At 44.7% G+C, this 17,525-nt stretch overlaps 1 protein-coding gene and 1 long non-coding RNA gene across 7 annotated transcripts in view; one reads left to right on the forward strand and one right to left on the reverse strand.

Annotated features, from left to right (window-relative positions):
* The window catches only part of FGFR3 (fibroblast growth factor receptor 3), a 55,220-nt gene extending 46,842 nt beyond the window's left edge, over nucleotides 1–8,378 (forward strand). For all 6 annotated transcript variants that reach the window (XM_032108726.1, XM_032108727.1, XM_032108728.1 and 3 more), the window contains exons 11-17: nucleotides 132–242; nucleotides 401–591; nucleotides 1,273–1,395; nucleotides 2,965–3,035; nucleotides 4,451–4,588; nucleotides 5,016–5,121; nucleotides 5,209–8,378. In XM_032108726.1, the coding sequence (XP_031964617.1) occupies nucleotides 132–242; nucleotides 401–591; nucleotides 1,273–1,395; nucleotides 2,965–3,035; nucleotides 4,451–4,588; nucleotides 5,016–5,121; nucleotides 5,209–5,373 (905 nt within the window). In that variant the 3' untranslated portion in view covers nucleotides 5,374–8,378. The remainder of the gene's footprint in view (nucleotides 1–131; nucleotides 243–400; nucleotides 592–1,272; nucleotides 1,396–2,964; nucleotides 3,036–4,450; nucleotides 4,589–5,015; nucleotides 5,122–5,208) is intronic.
* Nucleotides 8,379–8,518: 140 nt separating this feature from the next.
* LOC116443894 lies at nucleotides 8,519–10,990 on the reverse strand. The gene is made up of 3 exons (XR_004240088.1): nucleotides 10,926–10,990; nucleotides 9,599–9,697; nucleotides 8,519–9,109 (listed from the first exon to the last, which is right to left on the reverse strand). It is a non-coding gene; the product is annotated as an uncharacterized LOC116443894 (long non-coding RNA).
* Nucleotides 10,991–17,525: the final 6,535 nt, after the last annotated feature.

Below are 17,525 nucleotides of genomic sequence, written 5' to 3' on the forward strand. Positions count from 1 at the left end.
AAATACAGCCATATTCTGAGTATTGTTTCCCCATCAAAAGCCCCACATGGCTGCACAGCAGTTGGAACTATATCCCTAAACACTTACTTTCTTCCTGACTTTTTTTTACTTTCCTCTTTTACTTTCTCCAGATGATGCCACAGACAAGGACCTTTCCGACCTGGTCTCTGAGATGGAAATGATGAAAATGATTGGGAAGCATAAAAACATTATTAACCTCCTTGGTGCCTGCACGCAGGACGGTACGTAGCAGAGCAGCCCCGGTGCTCACAGGGTCATGGGAGGCTCAGATTTGGCTGTCCCTTCTTTGTAGTTACTGACTGGCTGCCCAGAATGGCCCAGATGAGATTTTGGTGGTCAGCTCTACCTCCGCTGGCTGCTGATGTGTTCTTCCTTGCAGGACCACTCTATGTGTTGGTGGAATATGCGTCAAAGGGGAACTTGCGGGAATACCTCAGGGCACGTCGCCCACCTGGCATGGACTATTCCTTTGACACCTGCAAGCTGCCTGAGGAGCAGCTGACGTTTAAGGATCTGGTTTCCTGTGCCTACCAGGTGGCACGGGGCATGGAGTACTTGGCATCTCAGAAAGTGAGTTGAGAAACCTCATTTGGTAGAAGCCTCGGTCAAAGCCACATGTTCAAAGGCAGGGAATGCTCTGTGTGTGGGACAACCCCAGGCAAAACATTGCAGCCTTCTCCCTTTAGAGGTTTTTTACTGGAGGTTTCATCCATATGCAAAGTCCCCATATGCTGGCTGCATTCCTGAACCATGCAGCTGTACAGCTGTTACCTGCAGGACCATTAGCACCCCCAAAATGCCTATAAAAGCACAAGCAACCCAGGCCATTCTGTGGGTCTTCAGTATTTTGGATGTTTTGGGGATACCTTAATTTAAGGATTTTTTTCCCCTCAAACATTCTCTTGCACTCCTCTTCCTGGGGGAAGCAGCGCAGAAAAGCAGCTGCACGTCCCAGTGAGCTCCCACAGAAGAGGGGAGTTGGCTTTCTCATCCGTACATCCTGTTTGGAGAGAAAAGGCGCGTGCGTGGCCGTGTTGGCTCCGAGGGCGCCGATTAGGTGTTGCTAAGAGGTGCTTCCCACCGAGCAGGCACGGTGGGATGGTGACACAGAGAGCCAGGAGCTGAGCAGTGCCCACAGCTTTATGAGCCTGGGAGTCAATGAAACAGCAGCTCATAAACCACATGGTGCTGTTGGTTCCAGGCGTGAGCAGCTAACGAGCCCTTATTTATTGACTTGCTCACCTTTCACAGTGCATTCATCGCGACTTGGCAGCCAGGAACGTGTTAGTCACTGAAGATAATGTGATGAAAATAGCTGATTTTGGCCTCGCTAGAGACGTTCACAACATTGACTATTACAAGAAAACCACCAATGTAAGTACAGAACTGCCAAGCACACACAGTTCTCCTTCTGGCAGGGAACTTGATCATCCCTGCAGCAAGTGGCCCTTGTCCCACATCTCCCTTTCTAGAGGGGCTTAGGAGGAAGAAATCTGACAGGGACTTCACCTAGTAGGGAGGGACTGTAGATAGGCTGGTCCCAGGAGTGTATCCACCATCTGGGTTTTTCCTGACACATCCTGGTCCTGCCAGCAGCTGGTTGTGAGGTCTCAGCTCTGGCCAGGATGCTAAGAGAAACTGAGGTTTCTCCCAAACAGGAATGGAGCCCTTTCCAGTCTGCTCCATGTCTGTTCATAAAGGTCCCAAGGAGCCAACCTCTGTCTCACCAGAGCCCTTGACAGAGGAGTGTCACTTCTTGTATACCTGGATCTACCTTTCACGCGTTTCTCTCTTTTTTTACATCTGAGCTCCTTGACTCCACTGCCAAGAGTGAGAAAATGGTCCCAGATAAGGGCTGAGGCCTGGAGTTGTTTATATTTTCTGTAGAGATGAATTTGCAAGTGAAGGGCTGAGAGAAGCCCCGTGTCTTGGTACAGAGCCTGCCACAGATGTTGAGCCCTGAGGAAAGATCCTAACTAGGACAGAGTGAGGAGACGGCAGTGGAAGATTAAGGGCAGTGCAGAACCTGCGGGTCTTGGGATTGCAGGGGGTTTAAATGTCCAAGCAGTCCTTCAAAGCCCACCATGTCCATACTGATCAATAGCATATCAGAAATCTTTCTTAATTGCCAGGATTTCTTAATCATAAATTAATAACAATTATTGGGAATTTTAATCACAGATCAAATGAGCTGTGTGGGACAGCTGAGAGCATAGTCCCATTTGTGTATCCTGCCTGTGTCCCATCTCTACTTGTCTCCCTCAGTGAGACAGTGGGTCAGAAGAGGACAAAGTTCCCCCATATCCAAATTATGGCTCAAACACAAAACAGTACTTTCTGTCTTCCTCCAGGGGCCAAACAAAGCCCCAGAGAATTATGATTAATCTAGTCTTTCTCATCTTGTATTTCTCACATAACAGTCTGTGTTTATGACCCTGATGTAAGATAGGATCAGATCCCCTCCTTTACCCTCCAGCAGGATCAGGATTTGTTTCTTAGAGAACCCGGCCCTTGCCTTCACTTTGGAAGTTTCCCTTCAAGTTGAGCCTAAGCTGGGTTTGGACTTGGAGTCAACCATACCTTCCAACCAAAGAGATGGAAAGTGTTGTCCTATGCTCTGCCACAGAGTTTACTGCATGTATGAGTAATGGATGCTGTTCCCATGCAAAGATTTAGATGCACTGATATGTTAAACCTGCTTTGGCAGTGAAATACAGTCCTCTACAGAGAGCATTTACTGCAAAGATTGTCACTGAAGATCCAGGGATCAAATGCTCTAATCTGTTTATATGTGGCCACTGCTGCTTTGCCCAGTGACTGGGAAGGCAGATGTGGTTGTTAATGAAAATGGTTCAAACTGGATTAGAAAAGAAGATTCAGATGGTGCCATTGTGGCTGGGGGAATATGCTGATGGGATGTTCCCATTGTCTTCCTAATTACAGGGTCGGCTGCCTGTGAAATGGATGGCTCCAGAAGCCTTGTTTGACCGGGTCTATACTCACCAGAGCGATGTGTAAGCAAACCCACACTTTAAAAAAAATTAATACAACAGGGAAATCTACACCTATAATATCTTACAGACAAAAGTGCTGCTAAGCGTGACCAGGGCTTGTTCACTGCTGGGGTGCCTGGGGATGCAAAAGTACAGGAGTCAATTCCAACCTGCATCTTCACACACATGGTTTTGTTTTGCTGTTATCTGGTTGCTTTCATCTGAAGATCTCTAGGGAGCTGCTGAAAAATTACTGGAAAGCAGGCAGGTATTTCTTGTCCACTTTATAGATGAGGTGATTCATCCAGCAGTTGAAAAATATAGTGCTAAAAATCCCCATGAAAAATCCCCTCGGCATCCTCTGCACTTTGCCCCAGACAGTTACACTTCAGTCAGGGATGTGGAATGAGCTTGACATACTCTGTCTGCTGTTAGAATTGATTGGAAAATATTCAGCAAATGTAGTCTCTGATTAATTTTGCCATTTCTTTTATTTTCTTTATTTTTCCTAATCCTATCTCATCTGTTTTAATGCCTCTGTATAGTAAGCAAACAGCAGAGCACTCCTTACACGTAAATCAGTAACACATCTGAATTTTGCAAGGGCTGAAGCAGCTCCACGTGTGCACTAGCTTTTTATTGTAATATTTGATCAATAATGGCATTTTTATAGCCAGCCTGCCTTTTCCCCAAAGCTCACCGCTTGCAATTGGACAAATGATTCTTTTCTATTTCTGTATTTCTCAGATTCTTTGGCTTTTATTGATCTTAAATCATAGTTTCCATGCTTAGGTAATGCTGCAGTGGGCATGACAGATAAATCAAAGCTAGAGAACAGGAGAATGAGTGTGCATGAAGGTGAAACAGAGACAGATAATCCCTGTTTTTAGAAAAAAAATGAAGAAGGCAAAAGATATTTTTGAAAAAAAGGACTTTTAACCAGAGCACAGCTGCAGGACTGAAGTGTGTAACATTAGTGCTCTGCTGATTTTTGTTGGGGTATTTTTCTCCCGGCTTGGCCAGTGAAATGAGTGTTGTAACAAGCAAGTTTTGGTATCAGCTTGCACAGTTAGTGGCCTGTGGTTCCAAGCCTGCAATTCAGTGAAGCCGTGCATGAATAATTTGATTTGTTCCATTCAGTGGAGCTGGTGGAAGACCTAACAAAGAGCTGGCGGTGATAGATGGGCTGTCACCTATCTGATTAAATGCTCATTTCAATTTCAGACTTGGTGCCTGGGATTTCTTTGCTATTGAGTTGGATCAGCAGAGATCTCCAAGTAACTAGTAAAAATGGCCTAGGCAATTAGTCATGCTATTGATGACTTTGTTAGCTATGCATGGCTGCACAGAAATAAAGCCAAGCAAGGGGGAAGGGATATTGGGGGGCTTGGAAAAAAAACCTCATTGAATTTTAAAGATCTTTCTTTGGTTTCCAGCTGGTCTTTTGGAGTGCTACTATGGGAGATCTTCACTTTGGGAGGGTCTCCATACCCAGGAATTCCCGTTGAGGAACTCTTCAAGCTCTTGAAGGAAGGCCATCGGATGGACAAACCTGCAAACTGCACCCATGATTTGTGAGTGTGTGGTGGGCGCTGACCTTGCTCCACTCCCCATTCCCTCTGAGGACAAATACAACCCCACTGGGCTGTTGGGTCTGGGCTGTTGGGACATTCCCACTGGCAAATTGTCTGGCCATCTCCAGGTAGACTTTCCTCAGCCCATGGCTGCTGAGTGACACACGGCGGGTGCTGGTTGGGGGTGTAGCTCTGGTGTGTCACCTTCAGGACAGGTCCTCCTCCTGCTCTGGGAGCACGGTCATGCGTCAGATGATCAGTAATGAGGATCGTGGCTCCACAAAACCCTCCTCTTCCGCCCCAGCTGGCCATAGCTGAAGTTGTGTTGGCCACAGCTGTTCTTTCAGGCGATTTGGGGGTGGGTGGGCAGGTGGGTGGGTGTCACTTGGCCCCACCACGGCTGACTGTCCCATGTCCCCTCATCCAGGTACATGATCATGCGGGAGTGCTGGCATGCCGTCCCCTCACAGCGACCCACCTTCAAGCAGCTGGTGGAAGACCTGGACAGGGTCCTCACCGTGACATCCACTGATGTGAGTGTGGTGGGATGGGCGTGGGAGGACCCACTTGGTCCCTGGTGTGGGGGACACCCAGCACTGATGGCTCTGTCACCCTGGCAGGAGTACCTGGACCTCTCGGTGCCCTTCGAGCAGTACTCGCCGGCCGGCCAGGACACCCACAGCACCTGCTCCTCAGGGGACGACTCGGTCTTTGCACATGACCTGCTGCCCGATGAGCCCTGCCTGCCCAAGCACCCGCCCTGCAACGGCCTCATTCGGACGTGAGGACCCCCAGGGCACATAGACAGATGGAGGGATGGGCAGTGTGCCCATGGAGGCACAAGTGTGGGACACCAAGCATGAAACCTTGTAGTGAAGGATCTTCCAGTGGAACTGTGTGATGGTGCCTGGAGATTTGTGTTGTTGACAAGCTGTTCAGGGTAAAAAAGAAAACAACAAACTTTTTTTTATGATTTTTTTTTTTTTTTTTTTAAATTTTTTTTTTCCCCTATTGCTGTATGAAAAGTCAAGAAGCACTGTTTGGCCTGAAGGAACTAATCTCTTGCCAAGATGATCTATCCTAGATGAATTAATTTTTTGTTTGTTTGTTTTTTGTTTACTTTTCATGTTTTTAGGGTTTTTTCTTTACTACGCAGAATGTTGAACCTGGGGGGTGCTGACCTCCCAGCCTCCGCGCTTGCCTTCCGAGTGCCAGAGTAACCGTTCTGTGCCTGCAATACGAAGAAGAGAAAAAAAAGAAATCTTCCTTTAAAAAAAAAAAAAAGAAACACACGCAAAAAAAAAAGGTGTAAAGAATGTGGAAATTCCTCGCTTATGCAATCTGTACATGAACCTTTTTGGTGGAGCTGAAAAGCCACGTTGCCTGCAGGGATTCATATATTTATAAAAATATCTATATTTTTGTTGTCGTCGTTTTTATAGCTTCATGATCGTACTACCCAGCTACATAGAAGGAATCCTTTCTGGAAGAAGAGAAAACAAAGCTAAGTAAAATGAAAATTGTCATGGAGAAATGAAAGTAAAACTAGTAAAAAGAGACGGTCAAGTCATCTGAAGTGTCAGTGCCTTGGCCCTCGCACAGGGCTGGGAGCGATGGGGCCGTGCCAAGGCAGGAGCAGACCTCAGGGATGGGCAGAGACCCTGTGGTGACCACAGGGTCCCTGGGGAGCAGAGCATCACCCACCTGAGAGCAGAGGGTGCCCTGAGACCTGGCTCCTGGGTGCCCACATGGCATCTCAGGTCACATCCTGACCTTTGAGAACAGCCAATTGTGGGGGGAGGGAGGGAGAATAAATCCCACTTTTGGGGTTTGCCTGTTCTTGCTTGCCAAGGGTGAGTGGGGGGAGCAGCTCCTCCATCCACCCCTCGACGCCAGAGGTTTGGCTCCATCTATGTGCAGTGACTCGGAGAAAGAAGTTACGGGTACCTGTAGGCAAGAGCCTTTAACTTATATCAAAAAGGTTTATTCCAGAGAATCTGTGTATATATCTATAAATATATCATGTATATATATAAATAAATATATTAAAAGAAAAGAATGTATAATACTAATGCAACATAAAGCAGTACTGAGAGAGAGTCTCAAAATATGAGCATTGCAATCTAGGATATACTGATCTGGGCAAAAGAAAAGATGTTTTTGATTGTTTGTTTTATATCTTCACAGTTTTGTTTTAAAAATTGTACCTTAACATGTATATTTGTAAAGTTATTTATAGACATTAACATATCTGTTCATTGGTTTAAATAGCATAGCATTACTGTAAACTTTAAATTTCACCAAACTTAAGGGTGTTTTTTTTAACTTATTAAAAATGGAGAAAAAATATATTAATCAAGTTTTTCCTTTGTGTTTATGGGAAATATTGAAAGAATGTATAGATGTACAGTCCTTTAACAAATTACATTTAATGTTATAAATATATATATGTATTCATTAAAAAAATATTAGTTTATCCTGGATTGCAGTGAGCAAAGGTAAGTTTATTTTTCAATACATCATCAGTGGTTAAAACCAAACAAATGGCAGCAGAGAGATGATTTTTACATATTTCAGAAAAACGGGGCCAAGAATTCTTCCATCAGTTTAACCACTGTGCATTAAGGGGGTGTGGGTGTTTATTTTTCTATTTTCAAATGAAGGTATTCTTTGTGGTCGATTTAATAACAAGTATGCAGCAAAGTGAAATGTTGACTTTGGATGATGTGGGGTAGGTTTTTTTCTCTCCCCTTTGCCAGTACTGTTGTATTTCGGGCTTCAGAAATGCCATGTGAGCAAAATAGTGACACTGTTTGCAGGAGAGCTGCTACAGCTGCGTATTTCTTTTGCATCTAACACATTGGAAAGTGCCAGTGTTGCCTGATTTTTGGTGTTTAGAATGCTGTGCTATTTTGTTCCTCGATGCCACATAGCTGTTTAAAAGCACAGGAGTGAACTAAAGAATGTTAGCATGGATCAAGCTGACAGTGGGGGAGGTTTGGGCTAAGGATTTTTTGTGGGTGGGTTTTTTTTTTTTGTCCAGAAGACTTCTTTATGTACTACCAGAAAGAGGCAAAGCAAATTGCATCCTGAATTCTTTCTTTTCATTTTTCTCTGGTGCGTATTACATATCAATGTTGCAGAATAACAGGATGACAGCATCTCATTTAAAGATTTTTTTTTTCTTCTTAGAGCCACAGAATCCTTATCCTAAAATAAATAATTTATAGTTTGAGGTTACTTCAGTGGAAGTTTGAGAAGGTAGATTTCTATAGATTTTTGTTTTGTTGGAATAAAAAAAAAAAGAATTTTTTTGTATTTTCTTACAAATGTCTGCTAATTGTGTACATTCCAAGTACTCGAAGCAAAGAGTTTTCCTGTACTGAAAAAAGAAAATGTACAAAACTGTGCATGGTTTTAAATGTTACTAGATACTATAATTATATATATATAATTTATTGAGTTTTTACAAGATGTATCTGTTGTAGACTTATTGACTTTAACATTTCTTATTCAATGCTTATATAGTTTTATAGCCTGGACTATTATCTTTAAAAGTGTAAAAAAAAATTAAAAATTCCAATTTTGTTACATTTTATACTGTTGATGTTACAATCCACAGGTTTGCATAGTGTGATTTTTGCAATGAGCAACTCTGTTCAGTTTATTTTAATACTGTATTTCTGTGCCTGACAGCTGCAGCTGTCGAAGGTGTGAGATGAACACTAAATAAAACTATTCTGCTTTTTTGTTAACATGGGAAACTTACTTCTACCAAAAAAAAAAAAAATAAACAAGTTGATAAATTTTGGGGTTTATTCCCAGTTGTGAGGGTCCTTTGCAAAACCAAGTGTTCCAGGCACTGGCACTTCTAGTGCCAGGAAGGTTTAATTTTATAGTGCTGCTTTGCGAGTCCTGGCCAGTTCAGGTTTTGTATTCATAATAAATTTATAGCAATTTTGGTTGAAGGGGAGTATTCTGTATTTGTTACTGGGTATGTTTATAGCCACACAAGCCATTGTGTGCACAGAGATGTCAGCCCCACTCTCATGTGGAATTAAGCCTTTGCCAGTAGCAAAAAGGCAGGAATTGCTCATTAAACCCTCCTATGGGAGGTTTCTCCCAGCCCAGTGGGACAGGCATGAGGGACCTCATCCTGCCTGGCTTCCAAGGAGAAAAGGGCAACCAGGTTTGGCTTTGACTTTGACTTTGGTGGGGGTTAAGCAAGGGAACTCAGTAAATCCTGGTTTTGCTGGTAGCAGACAACGGAGGGGGGTGTTGCAGCTTGGGAAACTTGGGGCCAATCCTACCAGCACTTTAATATTGATTCCTACACGTGATCTGTTAAACTGCATCCCAGACACCTGGATCTTGGCGTGCAAGTTTACCTACCTGTGTATAGGCTGCTTACAGTAGCAAACTCTTTTAAGCAAAAACGTTTTAAGTAGCTGGGCATGGAATGGCATGCATCCAAGGAGGTTATATCTGTGGCACTGGGACTGGCACCAGCACTGTTCCATCCTGCGTTTAAAAAAAAAAAAAAAATAAAGAATTACATTGGGTTTAGGTCATTTCCTTGCCATTGTAAGAAAAAATGCTGTTCTTTTAGCACCACTGCGTTGTGAGAGGAGTCTGGCTACCTGAAATGAGTTGCTTCCATGCTTTAAGGACACACTTTGGTGACCAGCCCTGAGCCCTGCAGCAGCAGGAGCAGCATGGGCCAGGGGACAAGCCCTGGCCATCCAGGGCTGCAGGCGGAGCATGGCTAAATGTCCTTTTGCTGGCTCATGAGGAACTTGCTTCATCATGGCAGGGTGGTGAGGATGTAGTGCTCCATTTGTTACCACCAGGACTGGAAAAACAGGAGAGGGCCAGATCTGCCTGCAGTGCGCTGTGGCATGTAGCACACCTGTGCTTGAAAGCTTTCCCAAAAAAAAGTCGTCTGGGCAAACAGAGAGCACAGAAGTCAAAGTCACAAGGAGGAAAGTGTGTCCTTGTGCAGAGGCTGACCTGCACATGGTGCTGGCTTGGTGTTTGCGTTCTCTCTCGGGTTTCATGATGTCATTCTTTCTCTGCTGGCCTTCACCCGCAGCCGTGTTTGCTTGTGGCCTAGGGAGGAGAGGGTAATATTTTACTTTAATTGCCCTACAATGCATCCAGTTCTAATCCCAGAATGAATATTTGGCTGCAGTGTGTGATGTGCATTGAGCAACGCACAGAACAACCTCAAGGAAAGTTTGCAAAGTTACTTGGTTGAGCTGTGTCACTGAACGAACAGCCCGCTGCAGCTCATCTCCCCTTCAGTGGCTGCAGCCTTCCACCCAAACCCAAAATGCCCTTTACACATGAAAGAGTTATTTTTCAAAGCAAAACAAATGCCTTCTTTCCTCTGTGGGTGACTACACAAATAGAGCCTCTCACTGGCCGCTGTGACCTGTTTCATAGCAACATTCAAATAAATTCCTAAAATTGTGATTTATTTCCATTGGTCATGGCTCCATGGTGAGACAGGAAGGATTTGGCAAAAGAAAAGTCTGAAGCCCTGCAAGTGTCAGTAGGAGAAGGCAGCTAGAACCATAACAGCAAAGCTTCCTGGTGGTTGGTGCCATTTCAAACTCTCAAAGGAGGCATTTCCTGCTGGTGACTCTTCTGAGCAAGTTCATCCCTCCCAGGGGCTATATAATCTCCAGAAAAGGGAATATGGAGGTATGTGTTGTGCTGATATGAAAAAGAATAAAAGGTGAATGATGGCTCTGCTCAACACAGCAGAGCTGCTAACAACAGGAGGACACGAGGGAATGGCCAGAGGAGATGCCAGGAGCTGAGGTGCTTTCATGGGCTCTGTGACCCAGGACCATGGGCTTACCATGAGACAGGGAAAGGATTTGTCACTCTTCCTTATACCCTGTTTTTCCTTCTCTTTCTCAGCCATGTTATCTTTCATTTAGTTTCTGTTTCATAACCATCATGTTGTTTTTCACAAACAGCATCTCAGGTGTCAGCAACATGTCAAGCAGAAAAAGCATTGTGCCCTGCCCCAACGAGATTATTATCTAAAACCAGGAAAGAAATCATTGTTGTAGTGTGCAGTGTTGCAATCAGAGCCCTGTGGGGACATTTGTGCCCACACACACCACTGGGTGACCACTTCACCTGATGGTGCCCATCGAAGACCAGCCCTGTCCCAGACCCTTTTTTTTTTTCTTGGGTGGTGGTGTCTGGCAGGAGCTGGGGATGGGAAGGTATGTAAGTAGAAGAAAAATTTCTCACCAAATGTGCAAATGGGCTTGTCCCAGGATGATTTTGCTAAAGGCCAAAGTCTGCATGCAATACTCACCAGCCATGGTTTGCTCCAGTACAGGCAAAACTGGCGTTTCCATCAAGGAGGAAGGACCCCAGCTGGGAGAGGAGAGCAGAAAAATGGAACAGAGCCAAGTGTATCTACCAACCCAATGCTACATTCAAATAGGCATTGGGCATCAAATCTAAACAGTAAAAGCAAGTGGATATTTGGCACCAGGAGACCATCAGGTACCTCCCCACCTCCAGGACGCTGGGGTGCACTCCCTCCCTACACATTTGGCCAGAGAATCAGGCAGCACAAACTAAAACTGGTGCTGGGCAGAACAAGGTGGATAATCCACACACACCAGTGATAACACACCTGTTCTTGCCCTTGTCGATGGCATTTAGCTAAATGCTGTGCACACCCACCTCTGGGGCTGCCTGGCCACCCTCTGCGTGCTCACTGAGATGGGGTGGGAGGTGTTACCACTGCCTTACATGCCAGGTAGGCACTGAGTCTGGGTTCAGCTGACCGTGAGCCAAAGGCAACATGGATGTTGGTGTAATGAGAGACTTCTAGATGTTACAGACTGTATTAAAGAGCAGGTTGCAAGCAGGAGTGGTGAAACTTTTGACTCATACCATCAAAACCTCTTAATAGGAGAGGAGCAGAACCTGAAGTACGGACAGCGGAAAATCAAGGCTGAGAAAGGCAATATAAAACATGGCACATACCCTGAGGTCTCTGCCACACTGGCAGAACTGGGGAAAAGACCCAAATGAATTCTTACAAGTTCTTAGTGAAGCTGCCTCAAAGAGCTATATGCTTTTAGTGGTCACAGCTTGCACAGACACAACATGAAGCTCCTTGAAGGAGTGCTGTCATGCACTCCTGGCATGTTCCTGCACAGCCAAAACAGCTGCCTGAACAACCAGGATCCAGCCAGCAGCTTGCCACTTTCCCAGGAGCCAGCATGTTGCTCTATGTGGTAGCTCAGATCCTGCCAAAAATGCCCAAACCGAACACAAGACAAATCATTCCTTGTCTTTCCTGGGTGGCACAGTTATCTTTTTACCCAACCGAGCAAATAACTTAGTCAAGAAATGAGTCTTTCTGCTGACCTTCCATCAGACACTTGTCCAGACTGCTCAGCAAGGCAGAAAACACTTTTATCAGTTCCAGCCAATTTTTCCACTTTCACACCAGTAATACAGAGGCAGAAAAAGCCAGCTTTCTCACAAACAACAAATGAGCTTCAGTTTGCAGAAGTTTTCAAGCAGACCCTGGTATTAAACCTGCTTTAGTAGCGCTGACAGGTAATCTCTTTGCAGGAGACAGAGATTTGTTTTCAGCCTCCTGTGCCTCCCAGCAGCGTTTGTCTGTCCCAGTCATGGCTGTCCCACAGGCACTGGCAGTCCCGGAGGTGATGGTGCCTGAGGCCATTCTGGAGGAACAAACCCAAAGAGCATTTACAGATGCTAATTGCCCATTACAGGATTCCAAAACAACAGCCTTCCTGTCCTGGAGTGACACACACACATCTTCCACATGGGACACGGGAAGAACGTGCACTTAGATGCTGACATTACACGGATGATGCCCACCATATTTCCATTGTGCACCTCCATGAGGGCTGAGCAGTGGGACAGGATCAGCTCTTGAATGTATCTAATTGATTCAGATTGGCCAGTGGCTTCACAGGACACCTAGTACCAGTCCTAGGGTTTTGCCTTATGTGGTCTTTTAGGGATGTCTTGTCCCATTTGATGGCAGTGTCTTGCCTTAGCAGCAGTCTGGCCTCCACCACACAGCTCCTGGCCCGGCCAAAGGAATCCCAGCAGGGTGATAACTACAGGAGCGTGGACCTTAAACCCTTAGGAAACTGCTGAGCAGGCAGTGCTGAGCGTGTCAGCACAAAGGCACTGAGATGTTCAGCTGGTCATGGCAGCATGGACACCAAAGAAGAGCAGAGCTGGGAGCAGGGGTGGTGAAAGCTGAGTAATCTTCACAAAAGGAGGGAAAGTTCCAAGCTGTCAGATGGTTTCCTTAGAAAGTGCAACACCTTTCCAGTTACTCATGAGTTCACACACTGGGAATGTGTTGCTGTCAGAAAGGGCCACTCATTTACAGCGTGCATGTGAGAATTTCAAAGTCATGGTAGTTTGAATGTCATCTCAGAGCTCTTATTATACGGGTAACTCAAATTTCTGGTGATACTCTTTCTTGGATGGAAACCATGCAGCCAACTCTAACCTACACAAGAGATGCAGGAGGTAAATTCTAGGCCTGTTTGATCTGGCATTGTAAAATGCTTTTGTGGAAATGCACTTGTCAGTACATACATTCCTATGGAATGCTTCTGTTGCAGGTTTATGGTTTACTCATGCAAAACCTCTGCAAACACCTCCCAAAGGCATTTATGGTCAAACTCTCGGAGAACACCTGGACCATCTCGATGAGACCCTGCAGAGTCTCCCTCTTCAAAAAAGACATTCCACTCAGAACAACCCTTATTGCCTCAGCCTGGGGTGTATAAACACCCAAATAATAAAAAAACATCTGCCAAAAAGCCTTTCACAAACTACTCAAGGAAATATTCATATGGCAAAAATACCTGAAAATTAGGTAATGCTTTTGCAAGTTTTACCATCTTTCAAATAGCTCGAGAGAGAGGAGAGCCTGTGCAATACAGTCCTGGTGACCAGGGACTTCCATCTGGCAAGGCACCCACCAAGGTCTGAAACCACCATATCTGGCTCCTGGACAGCACAGTGACTATTAGATTTTAATGCAACATACCCTGTGAGGCTGAATCCAGACAGGGCTGCTGGCTCCAGGCCGCAAGGGAGGAAGGCAAAGGAGCTCCCATCCCTCCTTGTGCATGCTGAGCAAAGAGGTTTGTGATGGATGAGTGGAGCTGGACCTCCTGCAGCCTAGTAACAGCAGAAAATCGGTGTTTCTGCTCAGATCAATGTCTTTGAGAGGGTGGGAGGGTATACCTGAAGCTCTGCCATGTGGGCATCACTCCTCTTTTCTCTGCAAGAGTTTTTTTGCTGCTAGTTAACAAATACACTGTTATTAATATATAGTTACATCTATATGCTTGCTACTTACAGTTTCAGCATAGGAAAAGTTCTGCAGTTATTGAAAATCCAGGAGAAATGGAGGATTTTAGTATTTCTTACCAGTTTTATTGATGTTTGCCACTAAGAGTGTAATTCTGCCTTAAACTGGAGGAAGTCTCAGGTAGGCTGAAACATTCCGGATGCACTTCCTTCCACCTCCACCTGTGCCCCCTAATTGTTAATTACTTGTGATGAGATTTTTCATCAAAAGGGTCTCAGCACATAGGAGATACATGCACACTCTGGTTTTATCCCAAATTAGCATTTATTTGTGATGATCACTTTTTTCTCTCTTTTAAAAAAATAAACAGGAGTTAAGACACCTGAGCCTGTGAGAGCCTTCAGATACCAAGTCCATTTCATGCAAAACCCCACTATCGTTTTTCACTCTTTGAGAATTTTAGTGACATTTTAAGGAATTGGGTTTGCAAAAGCGAGGCTGTTACTGGATATTCAGAAAACAGAAAGGTAAGTGCTTCATTCATTACAACATTACAGCATGCTGTTGCTGTGGCTTTTCCAAGTCTTGCACTCAAAAGTAGAATTTAAAAAATTTTTACAAGGTAAAAAAAGGGCAAGAAATTACTGGCAAAAGGGGTTGCTCTGAGGTTACGGAATCCAAAATAATTTTGGTTGGCTAGTTAATTTTTCTGAATGCATCACAATCCTCATGTCAGGGATACAAACTCATATTTGCCTTGCCCAGATCAGTGAACCGCATGGATTTTATGAACAGAGAAGAATGTAAGAACTGTATGAGCCCAAGAAGAGTGGGCAGCTCTCCAAAAGGGAGACACTTCCTCATTATTACAGGCAACCTGAAGGAACCCTGTAAAATACCATCATTTCAGATGTTAGGAGAAATCTCCAGCAAAGCCAGGAGACGTTTGCTTGTGTGGGAGGGACTGGAGAAGCAAGGCCTCTGTGCATGTGTGAGCATGTAGAACAGGGCAGAAAAACAGTTGTTTATGCAACATTAAAGTTGAGAAATGAAGCAGTCAAGCAATGCAGTGTTAGGGGTGAATGCTCAGGTGCAATGCCTCCTGGTATTTAAGTGTTGGTGATGACAGACTCACAGAATCACTGAGGATGGAAAAGACCTCTAAGATCATTGGGTCCACCTGTTAGCCCAGTACCACCGTATTCACCACTAAACCATGTTCCCAAGTGCCACATGCCTTTTAAATACCTCCAGGGAGGTTTTGCATATCAATGTGGCTCCATGCAATAACCAAGACCCATGAAATATGCTGTAGCTGGGGTTGTTCAGTGATAAGTCAGCCTGTGATTATCCTGCAAAGGAGGAAAAAATAAAAAGCAACACTTCAATTTGAGACCTTACCATTCTTACAGCCTCATGCTTTGTCCTTGATCTCCAGGTCTTTGTGAGCTGTGCCTTGCTGCCACTTCACACTCTCAGCAGGAGAGAACTATGCCTAAAATAAGGCTGTCACTTAGCTGAGCACAAAGTGTTTCAGTCTGGATGTTGGCATGCAAATAAGAGTCTAAAAGGGTCACCAGTGACTTTAGCTCCTGCCTCTTCTGCAGATGGGCACCAGGGAGATGAGAGTCCCTCACTGCCTGTGCAGGCCCTCACAGCACATCGCCGGAGCAACCTCTCCCACTCAGGTCCTCCTGGGAAGCTGTGTCAGCACTCAGGACCTGCTTTGTCATTGTTCACTCAGGAGTGGGCTGTTTTGTGGTTCTTGATCTGGGATGCTCCTCGCAGCTGACTCGTATCAAAGAAACAGCCCCTTTCTAAAAGCCCAGGACCACCTGAAAATATTCCTGCAGATACTCCCTTGCAAAGTCCACATCACGCCTCAGGATTCAGCTACACAAGACAGACAGGGCAAGCACAGTCCCCTTATAACGCAGCTTTCTTATCCCTCTGAGAAATGAGGGATTTGGTTACAAAGGGACAGAGCTTCCACATCTCTTTGCCTTTCAAAGTTTCCAGTTGATTTTGCATATGGTTCCAAATGATCAAATCTAATGCTGATCGGATCTGTGTTTATTTTTCTTTCTTCAGCATCTGAGCGATATGTTTGGCTCGGAAAATGGATTAAACTATCATTTCAAGCAACTGCTAATTACAGTCACTGAAACCTAATACTTAATTTCAGCCTGAAAGGTGTGAATGGTTCACATTAAATATCAGATGAGGTGAAACATCTCAATTTAGTTCAGCCAAACGTTTGCCAGATTTCTATGCAGAATGCATGCATGAGCAAGATACAAACAAGACAGAGGAAATCAGATATCACCAAGCTCTCAGTAACACTCCAGAAGCACAGCTCACACCATTCATCTTAGGTACTTTGAAGTTCAGGCACCAATTGAGCAGATTTTGGGTGGGGCATCTAATGTGCAGAGAGTGGGAATTTCAGCAGAAAATAAATTATTATTACAGAATCAGGGAATCATTTAGGTTAATCGTTAAGTTCTCTATTTTCACTTCTTACAGGTGCTTAAAAAGAAAGACTTCTGCAAATTTCATAGGGTATTTAGTGGGGCAATGCAAGCTCAAGGAACGATGTGCGTTGGTGGCACATCTCCCAGGAACACAGAAGTAGGCAGGGTCCAGTGGCAAGGGGGGGCCCTGGAGGGGCTTTTCCTTTCTCTGAGTAATCTTTTAGGATGGTGCCAAAGATGTCAAACTTGAAAGATGACTTTCTACAGCTAATTACCATAGTTTACAGACACTGAAGCTAAGGCACATATTTTTCAGAAGGGCTGAGAGATTCAATATGTTGCAAATTAAGCAATAGCTTTGTTAACTATCTGATCACATTGCAGCAGTCACCCTAGGAAATGTGGCATGGGGACCACACTGGCATGGAATGGAGGATTCGATTCTGGGCTTTTCGCCCTTGCTTGGGTGGGTTGAAAGAGATATTTCATAATTTTTGACCACTCACTCACAAAATAAAGTAATTACAAGCCAAAAAAATGGCGTTTTACTATTTCCAAATAGCATGTGAATTTAGAGGGCCCATCTTCAAATGCTCAGGTTTGAAACTTTTTACAGGCATTCTTCTGCCTGACATTAAACCTCACATTAGTCAGTTTGCTTCAGAAAGCCAAACAATGTCAGTTGAGGGTGGCTGTGAGCTGGGCACAGATTATCCCAGTAATAAACGCAGCATTTCAAGGGTTCAGTCACATCCCAGCAGTCATTTTTCCTGCAGTCCTGCTGCATCTGTGGCTCTTACAGCGGAGCACATCTAACGCATCCAGCTGCCCTGGAGCCAGGGCTTTACCTCTGCTCATTCACCATAAAACCCTGTTGTTCTGCGGGAACATCTGCTCTTTTGTGCTCCACCCAAACACCCCACACATTCTTCAGAAATTTTTCTTTCTACAAGTCTGGTTGCTTTTTGCCAGCAGCAATGTACATGCTTGACATGCTAAGAAAAAGTATTTAACAGGAGGGAAAATGCGTTCCACATAAATTATTCTCACTTCAGGATGAAGAGGAGCAAACTAACACTGCTGTACTTTGGGCAACAGTTTGCAAAAGGAA

This window comes from Corvus moneduloides, chromosome 5 (genome assembly GCF_009650955.1).
Source record: "Corvus moneduloides isolate bCorMon1 chromosome 5, bCorMon1.pri, whole genome shotgun sequence".
Classification (NCBI taxonomy): domain Eukaryota; kingdom Metazoa; phylum Chordata; class Aves; order Passeriformes; family Corvidae; genus Corvus; species Corvus moneduloides.